Raw genomic sequence first — 14094 nt, forward strand, 5'->3', positions numbered from 1 at the left:
CTTTCCTTTTCAACATCACTTCAATTATAGTGCTGTGCAGCTAACTGTTTCACTGAGCTCTAATCCCTCTAACACAGACAAAACAGTTTGAACCCATATTCCAACGAAACGGCCTTACCTGGCACAGACCTCTTTTTCATGTCTTGGTTTCCTGTTTTAGGGTACATTTACACAACAACGATATGCTTAAAACGGAGACGTTTTCCCTTTTTTCAGAGTTCCGCGTACAGACGACACCATTGTCAAAACAATCCCCATTCACACGAATCCGCAAAAACAACAAAAAACGCTGTATTCTGCTGCCAGGCCATTAGATGGCAATGAAACACTATAAACTGAACACGTAATATGCATGTGTATGAGTGTTCGTGGTTGTTATGTAAGGGATAATGTAGAGCGAGGCGGTTGTTATAGCGAATACAACCCCGACAGGCTGATCAGGACGTCTTGAATCAGCCTGAAGGGGTTGTATTCGCTATAACAACCGCCTCACACTACATTATCCCGCTTATTTGAAATATAGTTCAAAAGTTATTTTTTCTTTGAAAGAAAGTAATACTATTAATGTCAGCATTGGTTGCGTAAAAAATAAATAAAGAGCTGGATCTAATCGCATGCAGTGAAACTTTAAACAAACTCAAAACAATACTTCTTAGGAACACAGGAATCGAAGAGAACGCGATCAGAAAAACTGTCACAAAGGCGAGATCACACAATGAACAGAATAAACAAGGCTTAAATAGACAGACGAACCAATCAAAGAACTGAGACAGCTGAGGCGACTTATCAAACAATGAGTAAACAAGGAAACTAATTGAAACATAGGGAAACGACTGAAGAATAAGGGGCTGTTTACACTACACCGTTTTTAACTAAAAACGTAAAACTTTTTATGCAGTTTGGCCGTTCCTTTACACGACAACAGAGCTTTGCGTGCCTGAAAATGCAAAGTTTTGAAAACGGGTTTCAACGTGCAAGTTTTTGAAAACAGTCTCCGTGAATCACATGCGTATTACATGTTCAGTCTATTGTGTTTCATCGCCATCTAATGGCCTGGCAGCAGAATACAGCGTTTTTAGTCATTTTCGTGGATCCGTGTGAATGGGGATCGTTTTGACAATGGTGTCTCGCTGAAAACTCTGAAAAAAGGAAAAACACGTTGTCGTGTAAATGGACCTTAAGGCATAGAACTAAAACATAATACAAAACCCAGCCAAACAGAACACAATCTCAGAATACCCGTTACAATCAATAATCAAGTCCATATTAAATTGATCAAAAGTGACAGCAAAGACATTTATAATGTTAAAAAAGATTTATATTTTAAAGAAATGCTGTTCTTTTGAACTTTCTATTCATCAAACAATTCCGCTTTGCCATCACAGGAATAAATTACATTTTAAAATATATTCAAATAGAATACAGTTATTTTAAATTATAATAATATTTCACAAGATTACTGTATTTTTTATTTAAATAAATGCAGCCTTGGTGAGCATAAGAGACTTCTTTCAAAAACATAAAATCTTACCAAACTTTTGAACAGTAGTGTATTCAGTAAATATAATTTTTAATTAGAAATGTTGACTTGAGAAAAGCTTGTTTGAAAGATTTGAAAAAGAAAAAAAGTTTTTAAAAAGCGAAATAAATGTTGCATTAGTTGTGATAGATTTTTATTCCCTGTAAACGGTTATATGAACATTTCAAGAGTCACACCTGTTAGTAAATATGATTGTCAATGTTTGACTGCATGACTGACTGTCAATGGTTGACTATGTGAATATAATAGAAAATACTTTACTATTATTTCACCCTGTCTTTGTAGGCACATGTGTCTGTGGCGAGTGCACCTGCTATGACGTGGATCCCTCAGGAGATTGGGGTGACATCCATGGAGACACCTGCGAGTGTGACGAGAGAAGTTGCCATGCCATGTACGACAGATACTCGGATGATTTCTGTTCAGGTGAAGCACTAGTTAAAACATTTCTGTCAAACTTCCCGTTCTTATTATCACATTTGTGTTGTATATATTAAATGTGTATCCCACATGTCACTCTGGCAGTGTGTTTCCAAAGAAAAGAGGTTGAAATGTTCAGTTTTGGCTTCATCAAACCCCCTCAAAAGGAAATGGTTCACATTCCAAAATCCAGCAGTGAAAATACTGACGTTGCTGAAAAAGAGGACAGGGTGGAACTGTTTGATATCCGTTCACTCCACCTATCTGTGATCTTGCATAAACACAGGCCACATGGATTATCCTGAGTTGAAGAACAACAGATGCATTTCAGAAACATTTCAACATCTGTTTTAATGCTTGAGGAATGACTCTGCGGCCATATGCGAGGGTCGCTTCAATCTTATGTTTGCCTCAGAGGGGTGTGTACACAATTCATTTTTACATTCATGGTCAGCCAGACCTGTGAGCTGTGCCCTTTAACTTCAAATCCAGAAACCGACACACATACTCCACCGATGTATAATCTTTGCCTGTATCTAGGACAGCTTCAGGTAGAGCTTTAGTTGATCGTTCATCCATTAGAGAACTCTAAATCCTGCTATGTGTCTGTTTGAAGGTCATGGCCAGTGTAACTGTGGCAGGTGTGACTGCAAGGAAGGCTGGGCTGGAAAGAAATGTGATCATCCTCTCTCCTGTTCGCTGTCTGTGGAAGCCAGTCAGAAGAAGTGCCGGGGAACCTCCAGCCTGCCTTGCTTTGGCAGAGGTAATTAAGTCTAGTGTCTATTCATCTGTGCCAAAGTGGGTTCTGTCAGCAGCGTTTCACAGATCCGAGGTGTTAAATTTGTTGGTCGCAGGGTAGGCCGGAGGACTCTTAAAGGTGAAGTGTGTAATTTTCGGCTCTCCTGATTAGTCACTCCGACATGGCATGATGCAAAGCTTGAGCGGAAAGATCAATGCTAAAATTAGCAATACCGTCAATTAGCATGCCAGTCTTAATAGACTGTTTTGAATTAAACATGTTGTTACATACATAATGTTGTGGCTGTATGCGTCATTCTTCAAGGCCTGCAATTTAATTGGAAACTGTGTTTCAGCAATGATTAGAAGAAACCAAACATCTCAATGTGGTAGTTTACCGCTAATCTCAGAAATAATACAAATACTCAAAACAGATGCAGGATGATTTCTGAAAAACAATGGATTTTGATAGAGCTGTGTGAGTCATTGATTTTTACTTCTTTGGATAAATTGTTTGATTTATTTCAGATTATTACATTTCAAAACATTTGGCTATGGTAAACCACACTTTAAAAAAAGCTATTTGTACTTGATCTGACCCTTAAAATGACTTTTGTTAGTGTAGCCTAATGTACTGTAGTCAGGTTCATTCAGTCACATTAAATATAAATTTTTTACCAGAATATTTCGATTTTACTGAAAAAATATTTTCATTCATCTAATTAAAAAATTTTAGGGTAATGGTTCACATCTATATTTTATAACTTGAGCCAATGAAAAATAAATAACTTGCCCTTACCAATATTTTCTATGTCTATGAAAACTATTTTATAAAACTTGGCACAAAGCATATTTTTCTTGTTGAAAAAAATCAATTAATTTAAATTCTATTTTTGATCTAAACAAAAATATATAGATTTAATCAAAACAAAAATTCTCATTTAATAAATATGTATTAGAAATTATTTGTTTTCTCCAATTAAATGGATATTGATTTAATAATACAATTATTTCTCATTTTTAAAAATACAAGTTAATAGAAATTATTTATTTTAAACAAACAAAAAGATATGGATTCAATAAAACATATTTCCCATTAAGGAACATTAATTCATCTTGTCCAAAATCAAATAAAAAAGACACATAATTTTCATTAAATCGATATTTATTAAATTATTATATACATTACTTCCACACATCCACAATTTCGTGTCAGATTTTCAACTTTTTCAACATTTGCGACAGACAGCAAGTCCCTCAGAACCTCTTGACCCTCAAGTATGATTCCAATGTTTGTGGGTATACAGCTTGTGCATCTCTGATGACAAAGATTTCCATGGTTTCTGCTGAAGAGTTTTTTCAGCCTCTTCCTTCTCCAACACCTGGAAAAGAATTTAGGAAGGAGAAAAGAAAAAGAAAAAAAGAATAAGGAATCAATACAGCTTGGGTTTCCCCCCAAATTAGTTTACACAATACTAATACTTCTAACTAATTATAAAATTTACTCCAATTTGTTGTTGACATAAATATAAGTTGCACAAACTTTCCAGCACATGGGACTCTGATTTTAGCTGAAAGTAATTGTTTCTATATTTGAAATTAGCCTTCAGACTGTTATCAGACATATATCTGAACATAGTCTGATGGCTAATTTTGAAGTGGACAGCCATATCTAGCATTTTCACATCTCTAAAGTAATCTGGCCTTACCAGGAAATCTTTGATGAGGTCCTCCACTGTTTCTCCCATATAAAGGATGAGATATTTAAGTGCTCTTTGTGTCGGTGTCAGTATCCTGCATCAAGATAGTACAAATTTGGCATGAGGGTACATTATGGTCAACAAACTTTAGCACAATATACGTTATCAGTTGATATAATAATCATTATAATATATGATTCAATAGTGTGTCAATCCTATTACTAACGCCACGAAAAAATGTCTGCCCCCCCAGTGTCCTCTGGCTAGTAGCTGCTACTACACTTTTTTGAAAACCAACCGACATCAACCGATTGGCGCCAATGCAGCAATACTTCTATGCATACAAGCCATAAATAAATTACCATTGTGAGTGTCGACAGTCATACGTGTTAGATAACGTTACCATTAATCACAAGTGAATTTCAGTCCTTTTACATGTAAGTTAACTTTAGCTCCTTAGTTGTTGATCAGGTTTCTACGGTTTTAACCAGAGAACGTCGTTCTTATGACGCTGCATCGAGATAACGTTATGTTCAATGATTAGCAGTAAACGTTTTAACGTTAATTACCATTACCAATCAAAATAAGCCAGGGGTAAATGTATATGTTCCCTTTTGCAATCGGTCAGGAATTGATTAACGTCGACACATTAACGTTAACTTGCCTAGTGTAAACTAAGCTAGCTAGCACATTTTTAAACTAACTAAGTTACATAACGATATCTAACAGATAAATTCGGCAGAGCAACATGTCTTGTACAGGCTTCTAAACATACAGCAGCACATTTAAATGGTTGTTTGTTTCACTTACTTTAGTTTATCCGCGATGAAATCTGATTCTCTCTGGAGCAGCAAAGTGATCCACGGAACGTAGAAGAGCGGTTACAGCGGTCTGCTGACTGGTCGTTGTCGTCGAGAAGATTTGTGTTTAATGCCCATGCGCAATCCTGTGTGTAACCTTGAAATTGTACATTCGTCGAAACAAATATTTCTTATTTGAGCTCTTAATGAAAAATATTTATATTTAACTATGTTTTGAACGAAAAAAATATTATTTGAAAAATAAAACAAATAATGGTAAACTGAATTGAAAGACAAATTATTAATTGGATGAAGTACTGCTTGAAAACCTTTTTACAGTGCACATGAAATGCAATGGTAGTTTACCTGAACAAAATTTCAATAAATTATATACAGTTACAGTAATTGGGGTTACAATAAAAAGATTCTGCCACTGTTGGAGACCCCATATTAATTTAATATGGTTTTATAGTAGTAACATGATTTGTAGTAACAGTGGCATTTGGCAGGCACCTTACAATTCTAACACATTTAATATATATATTTAAAACAAATTGCCACAATCATCTGAATTACAGTCTCATATGAATATGTGGTTACAATAGGGTGACCAGACGTCCCGAAAAATTCGGGACAGTCCCGAAATCTAAACTGTTGTCCCGAATCCCGAATCTGGCCCTAATTGTCCCGAAAATTATACTAAAGCAAAATCTTGAGTAGTTATTGTCTGATAAACATTAAGAACTGTCTGCGGAGGTTGAGGCCGGCGACACACTGGCTGCGTGGCGTGTCCGTTTTTATTTCGGCTCCCCTGTTAATATGGCGTTCCGATCGGCTCTTTATTATGACTTTGCTACATGCACTCGTCTCAATGAACGTCTCACTCAACGTCTTTTTTTTTTTTTTTTTTTTGCTATTTATTCCATTCATTTTAAGACGCAGACGTGACGCAGACGTCACGCAGACGTCACGCTGACGTCACGTAAATCACGCGTGGCAGTGAAGCGTCCATTCAGACGTCACGCGTCATTCACGTGTGGCAGTGAAGTAAAAAAAAAAATTTTTCTCTAACACGTATTTAACACGTATTTAACACTCCACTCAACACAGCTCAGTGCAGTGTGCCAGCGGATGCGATCGGTTCTTTAATATGACTGTGCAACATGCACTCGTCTCAATGAACGTGACACTTGCGTCTGTCTTATAACGTGACGTCTGCGTCTGTGATTTATTGGATATTGTGTGTGTGTGTTGTTTAACCCACATTTTGAGGGCCAAATGCCCCCACAAAGATAGAAATATGAAGAAACAAACTTGATATAGGCTATTGCATTTTTATAGCTTATTGTTAGGGTTGTTATTGTGTTTTTAATTTTTTATAGTTTTAAAAGGCCTAGGCTACAGCACTTTGGTAAACTAGAAAACAGACAACTCGATCGCGCAACCACTGTTTCTGTAGATCCTTTAAATAGAAGAATAGAATTGAAAAATAGGCTATATTTTTTATATATAAGTCACCTGTGGTGAAAAATAAAAACGACTGTAAACTTTTTTTTTTAAATAGTTTGTAAACTATTATTTGACTTTTTGTTTATGACGTTTTGCCCCTTTATTAAACATTTAAAATATTCACAAATTAATATGGATTTTCTTTTTAGATTTTACTGGTTTTCTAAGGCCAAATTATTTTCCCGCAGGGCTGAATGAGAAGAGCCATCTCTGGAAACATACAGAGAGCTGATTTAGGCTATAGGTGGTTTATAGGCTAATGATAATAAATGTGTCTGAAAAAATAACGAGGCATTTTAATTGTTTTTATTAATAAACTAGTATTTTCTAATCAGTCGGCTGCAAACATATCTCCATCTCCGCTGTAAAGCGGGTGCGCCTTTAGATAGAAATGCACCGTTCATGCGGATTATCAGACAGTATTTGCTTTCGATTCAAATTAGTTTGTTTAAAATTGGACATTTCAAGCTTTATTTTGTTTCAGTTCATTTTTGAGATGCGCTCCAGTTCACGGAGATCATGAAAGCGCGCCTGATTGTTTTCTTTTATTTCACGAAATCAAAACGTTTTCTTGTTATTTTGAGTTTACTCAAATAAAAGTAGTTGCAAATTATGTATTATTATTTTCTATATGACCTTAAATTATGAGCATTTTAAGTTGTTTCCACTGTTGATAGGAAAATACAAGTGTTCGCGCCCGCGCCTCCGTGCCACGCAGTGCGCGCTCCACTCCGCACAAACCATTGGATATGCGTCAAAATCTTGTGTTGATTTGTGATAATCAAATAAAACCCTGTATTATTATTGTCTAACCTGTATTATGACTGACATATGACGAATTGCTTTGTTCCTTTTTTCGATAAAAGCGTCTTGTAAATATTGTTTGTTCTTTTTTTTTTCTTTTTTTTTTGTCATTGTTATAAATAACAACGAAATAACATCAGAGAATCTTACAATATAAGTGCAATAAAAACTCCTTAAAGTGAAATCCGTAATATCACCAGTCGACAGGGAAATAACAATTGTATAAACAATATACAATGGATTGTGAGATGTAGAAAATAGTACAGCAATCCATTCCCAACTATTAAAGTTGTGTAGAGTTGTGTGAGAGAATTTTGGTGTATGTGGTGGGGTGGGTATAAATGGGAGGAATATTTTTTTCGGCCCGTCCTCACTAGAACAGCAAGCGGTACGTTGTTAATTATTGTATATTGTGTATTAAGTGGAATACTTCAAATTGTCTTAGCGTGCATGCTTAAAGTGATTCTCAATTGTAGCGGGTCCAGGAAAAACGAAGCCCTTTAAAAAAAGTTATATATCTTCATTACCTAGAGATAAAATTAGGGTATACAAAATACAAAAAGTAGTCAAAACGCATAACAGAACATAACTTTTTTTTTTTTTTTTTTTTTTTTTACAATATTATGTGCTTATTATTTTTAATTAACGAAATGTCAATCTTCATCTTTATAACAGAAGATACAATACAACAATCTTCAAGATACAGTATAATCTTCACGTATATAGGATTGCCACCTTTAAAACAGTCCTTTTCGTGTAGGAACAAGCAATGCAGAAATACATGGTTAGCATATTAATTTAATCTCTTTTTTTCGTTCTTTTACTAATTAGGCTATATATGTTAACTCAACTAATGTAATGTAAATAACTGGATAATTACTATCCAATAAATAATAAGTAAAAAATGTCAAATAAATGTATTGATTAGAGTTGCCATAGACTAAAATTTTTGTAGTCAACTAGTAGTAATTTATTTAAGCAATTAGTCGACTAATCGCACGTTTATATTAATACTGGTGCATGCATGGTAGGCTATAGCTCAAGCGCACGCATAAATCTTGCTGCAAAGCACCAGCAAAAGTAGGCTAATTATAATAAAGGTGTCTGAAAAAATAAAGAGGCATTTTAATTGTTTAAAGTGTTTTTTTATTTTATTTTTTTTATTCGTGTCTGCAAACATATCTCCTCCGCTGCGGATGCGCCTTAGAGAGAAAGACACTTTCGATTTGAACTTGTTCATTTAAAAGTAGCCATTTCAAGCTATGTATATTCCTCAAGTCTGACTGTGAGGCAGTAGGGCCTACACTGTTTCAGTTCATTTTTGAGACGCGCTCCAGTTCACGGAGATCATGCGGCTGATTGTTTTATTTTATTTTACAAAAGCACAATGTTTTCTTGTTATTGTGAGTTTACAGCTATTACAGGCTATTTTAAGTTGCTCCCACTGTTGATAGGAAAGTGTTCGCGCCCGCGCCTCCGTGGCATGCAGCAAGCGCGCTGCACACTTCGCGCAAACACTGGATATGCGTCAAAATCTTGTGTTTATATGATAATCTTATATTATGACTGACATTTGACGAATTGCTTTGTTCCCATTTAGGATAAAAGCGTCTTCTAAATATGTAGCCTAGACTAGCCTGATATTAATAATGAATTATTATTATTTGCTTTTTTACCTAACTGTAAATTAGTTCAGTAGGCTAATGTTTTTCATGAAATAATTTATGAATGTTTTATTTTTATATAACCTAGCCTAACCTTTTACAGTTTTGGAAATGTTTAAGAAATTCAAATAATAAATAGACACACCGTTTTATGATACTTTACTGTCCGAGCAGGACATGAACTGATCGATTATCTCTTTTAGTTACAGTGCATGAATGAATATCAGGATATGTTGACAAGAAACAATGGCAAACAAATATTTTAACATGAACATTTGGAATAAAAGCTATACATAAGCAAGGTAAAATCACTTAATTGCTAATAAAATACAACTGAAGATCAGTGGGAAAAAATAATAAAGAATGAGTGTGTGGAATGTGCTGGAAACCGCCCTTGCAGCAGACTATGGCAGACGCAGACGTCACGTTCGGCACACGAACGAGTGATGTGGCAGACGCAGACGAGACGTTCGGCAGACGCAGACGTCACGTCCGGCACACGAACGAGTGATGTGGCAGACGCAGACGAGACGTTCGGCAGACGCAGACGTCACGTTCGGCAGACGCAGACGTCACGTTCATTGAGACGAGTGCATGTTGCAAAGTCATATTAAAGAGCCGATCGGAACGCCATATGTTAACAGGTTAGAGCTTGCACACTGCCTGCGTGACACGCGCGTCTCAGGCGCGCCTCGAGCCGCGCGGAAAACGCGTGCATGCTATAAATAGAACCGACGCCTATTTTTCACGCGACACGCAAGCGTGTTGGAAGCGTTTCCAGGCAAAATAGAATAGGAAAAGATATGTCATTTTGACATGAAAACATATTAGTAAATTACATTTTGATGTTTGAAAGTTTAAGATTTTACATAAATGTAGGCTAATAAAAAAATATATATGATCGATTTTCAAATATTGCACCTGTCAATTATACAGAACGAAATATTCTGTAGCCTATTTTGCCTATTAGAGCGCAAGTTGCTGCAGCCGCGAGGACAAAATACTTCACTACACAATTATCTCGTTATTTTCGTTTAAGCTTATTAGCGTTAGGCTATACTGAAAGGTCTGATTTACGCACTGTTACTTACAACAGTCATTGTTTTGTGGCAGACTAAAGAATAATGACAGACTGTTGATCTTTGAATAAAAATATGTTTGGTTCAGGTTTGAAATTCATTATCTTTTATTATAGGCTACGCAGTCTAATATCATAGAAGCCCCACATCCCGTCACCCCAGACCCCAGACCCATAGACCCCCCCCCCCCCGTCCCGAATTTCAGCCAATCTCATCTGGTCACCCTAGGTTACAATGGTACTTTTTTTAATGGGTATTGTGAACTTATAGCTTGCTTTAAGTGGTAGTGCTGGTCTGTACATACTGTCTTTGCATGAGTCTTTTTAGAAAGAAAAAATAAGTCAGTAGATGAATCAGAACTAGTGTGATTGTTCTGAGACAATGCTATTTCCATAGTTCCCCCTGCATAAGAAAGCGAAGGGCGATAATAATAGTCCTGTTTCACTGAGTGAGGTGATAATTTAACTTTAATGGAGCCTGCGTTCTGTGCACTTGTTTTTTAAAGGACTTCCACCCCTGTGCTCTTTTTTTATACTCTAGCGACATAGAGCAGATAATATAACTTGACTCATTTTAAAAGTAAAAAATGTAATGGCTTTTGCTGTTATGGCTGGGTTGAAAAAGAGTAGACATAAGTCAGTACACAAGCTGTTTGTTTTATAGTGCTACAGTAAATACTGAAAGCTAGACTTGTTTTAGACAATGTCAATGATGATTACATCCAGCGTACCTAAGAAATACAAATGTAAAAAATGCAGTCTGGAAGAATCAGATACATAGTAGCTTTTGTGCTTCATCCCTCAAGGCTTTAGCTCGGCATGTTCTCTCTCTGAAGCACCTGAAATAACACTGAATCTGGCAGCAAGTCTTGCGGTGAAACAAGTCTTTAAGTGAACCAGATGCATTGTATTGTTCTGGTCTTTAAAGGAACATAGAGAGTATGATGTGAATTCTGTCTCTCTAATAAAAAAGAAATGATTAAATTGTAACAATGTCACTAAAATTAATTAGCCTAGCTTGAGTTCTTTCAGCTGTACCTTTAAAACATCTAAAATCTGCTTCAACCAAATGGTGGGTTAAATTGTGCACAAGCGCAATAATTAATTGGCAGGAAAATAAAAATGAAAGATTTCCTGGAAGGAAGCCAGTTATTTATTTAATTTATTGCAGCACTGACTGAAGTCAATTTTATAAGGTATACCACTATGTAGGCTATTCTGATTAACCCTATAAAGCCTGCTGTATTATATGTGATGCCCACATTTCTACATTTCTAAAAGGTTTCTTCTAAAAATTATCAATATGAAAAAAAAAAATGGTTGTATGGTACACAATATACTACATGCCTTCTTTTGTCTGATTTATGGTTTTTGCTTTTGTGGTAAGTAAAATGCATGTTAGTGTAATTCCAAAAACTTCTCCTTTCAGGTTGTGGCACACATGTCTTTCTACTGTAAAATTGTTATATTGTTTTGTAAACCTAGATAAACACTTGAGGTTTGCTTGATTATCCTTAAATCACATTTTTTTCAAATATGATACTGCAGCTTTTGAGGAACATTTATTTGTACATCTCTCAATAATAATTGTATTGCATTACTGTATATGTTTTACCCCACGCAATTAAAACTACAGAGCTTTGTTTATAAAAACTAATAATTCAAACATCATCTTACTAAGATGTATTATTGGGATTTATATAGAGTGACAACTGATATTTATATGCATTTTTTATAAGTAGTCTGTTATAATTTTATAGAGGTCACATTGATTTACATTACATGTGATCAGAATTTCAAAGTACTTTTTGGCCATTTAAATATCAACAACTGAACCAAATTGCATATTTCGAGTATGAGCTCCATATTGTCACTATATCATTCATATTGTCACTATATATCATAGCCAAAAAACGATCCTGATATATAAAATATGTTTCTCAACAAAAACACATATAAACTTTTTTAGATTAAAATCTTGATTTAAAAAAAAAATATATTTTGTCTAAAGGTGCAATAAACTCGTCAACTCCCCCCAAAAAAATTCTAACTATTATTTCATATGTCAAGCTTTACAGAATTAAATACTAGTTTATATATTATATAAATGATTATTCTTGATTTAATTATTAATAATCAAGTATTTCTATTATATTATACATAAAAATAAAGTGTATAAATCATTAATATTTCTTTATATAGACCAGTGCCTGATTCTTTTTTTAAAGGGCTTTTAAAAGTATGAAATGGATTTTTTTTTTTCACACAGCTCAAGATTGTTGCTAATGAAGAGCTTGGAACTGTGGCACCAGCCAATCAGCACTGCAATGCCATCATTTTCCTCCAGCTCCAGGGTCTTTTATTTACATGGCATTTACAGCTCAGGTTTTTGGCTCAAAAGCTTAAAACTGTTCTAGACCATTTTCAGTCAGAGATTTGAATGCCCAAGACCAGCCCCATCCCTGCACTTTCCGCATCCCCTGTGAAACTGTCTTTATGTTGAAGTGGTACTGCCGTTCTGTGACTTTACTTTATTAATTCAGCATCAATAATCCATAGATTCACTGTCCCTTCGTACAGCGAGCAAGTGCTTTGAGACGTGGCCAGCAAATGATGATTTATACATCTGTATACATAGAATTTCACCCATGATTGGAGCTATAGGTCTGCTTGCTGCATCCATTATCCTGACAGCAGGAAATAATCAAGGTTTCCTCTGTTCTGAATTCCATTCCCACAATTAAAAGAAGGGCTGTCATCCTGGCTGAATCAATTCAACATTTACACAGTGACATGGAGAAGCCCCATATGAGGGATTCCCATGCCACATGGCAGTTTTCTTGGGATTCATAAAGTCTCCGACTAAAAATAGATATCTTGATGTTTTAAATCAGGCTTGTGCTTGCCTCATTTAGTTTTTCCTAGTTAAGAATGATGGCCATCACTGCCAGTGACTTGTAGCAAATGGACACAGAGAAAGCAGGATTCAGTAGAAAAGCTTGTAAATGGTTTTGAGAGGAAACAAAGAGCCAGTTTAGGCGGTGAAAATTGGGAAGATTTCACGTTCTCTTAAGCCTGGAATATCCTCCAGGAAACACCTGTTCTGAGAGTGTTTCTGCTGAGGCTGGAAAACCAATTTCAACTGTAGAGAAGTTGATTCTTTTGTGAATTTGTCAGCAGTTCCATTGTATATGATCTTTAGGTCTAACATTTGGCATTTCAATGATATCTGAAAGATATTTACTGTATGGTTGTATATCCCGCCATTTGAGAAGCAACAAATGAATGATTTCAAAAAAAAATCTTGTTTTTTTTTTGATAGCACGGAAGTTACTAAGTGTTGGTTTTTACACTATTCATTAGCTCACTAATGCACTCTATAGATTACCGTGCAGAGCCTGTATGCAAAGAATGCATCTTGATTAAACATGCACAGCAGCAATCATTCAACATTCCCAGCCATCTTACAGGAGAGGGAAAAGAGGCCTAATTTGCCACGCAGATGTTGACTGTTATCCAGTGTGTTGTAGGAACTGCTTGGTGTGATGAGCGATCTTTAAAGCAAATCAGCAGAATTAGGGCTGATTGCAATCACTTCCTCTGAGTTTAATAATGGTGGCCTTCTCTGGTGCACAAGGACCAAGTGGTGCTCTGCATTGAGAAAGAATGTACTTTCTGAATGTGTCCAATTAGTATGGATATGCTTATTTATATTTATATGCATGCTGTTGAATTGTGGGTTGAACTTTCAAGTCAAGTAAAAAATGAATGAATATAAATACATGACAAAAATACCTTATGCTATAGAAAATGACATTTTCAAAACCAATATGTTATATAA

General features: G+C 35.5%; 1 protein-coding gene and 2 long non-coding RNA genes across 3 annotated transcripts in view; 2 read left to right on the forward strand and 1 right to left on the reverse strand.

Moving 5' to 3' along the window:
• LOC309503785 overlaps nucleotides 1–14094 on the forward strand; it is a 247067-nt gene that overhangs the window by 133740 nt on the left and 99233 nt on the right. The gene's annotated exons all lie outside the window — the stretch shown is intronic.
• Nucleotides 1–14094, forward strand: part of itgbl1 (integrin, beta-like 1) — a 51092-nt gene that overhangs the window by 22764 nt on the left and 14234 nt on the right. The window contains exons 6-7 of the mRNA XM_082176560.1: nucleotides 1826–1966; nucleotides 2577–2723. Of these exons, the coding sequence (XP_082032686.1) occupies nucleotides 1826–1966; nucleotides 2577–2723 (288 nt within the window). The remainder of the gene's footprint in view (nucleotides 1–1825; nucleotides 1967–2576; nucleotides 2724–14094) is intronic.
• On the reverse strand, nucleotides 3825–5553 carry LOC309502813. Its single transcript, XR_014207406.1, has 3 exons — nucleotides 5209–5553; nucleotides 4408–4492; nucleotides 3825–4080 (listed from the first exon to the last, which is right to left on the reverse strand). It is a non-coding gene; the product is annotated as an uncharacterized lncRNA (long non-coding RNA).

Source organism: Leuciscus leuciscus (assembly GCF_965113295.1).
Source record: "Leuciscus leuciscus genome assembly, chromosome: 7".
Lineage (NCBI taxonomy): Eukaryota > Metazoa > Chordata > Actinopteri > Cypriniformes > Leuciscidae > Leuciscus > Leuciscus leuciscus.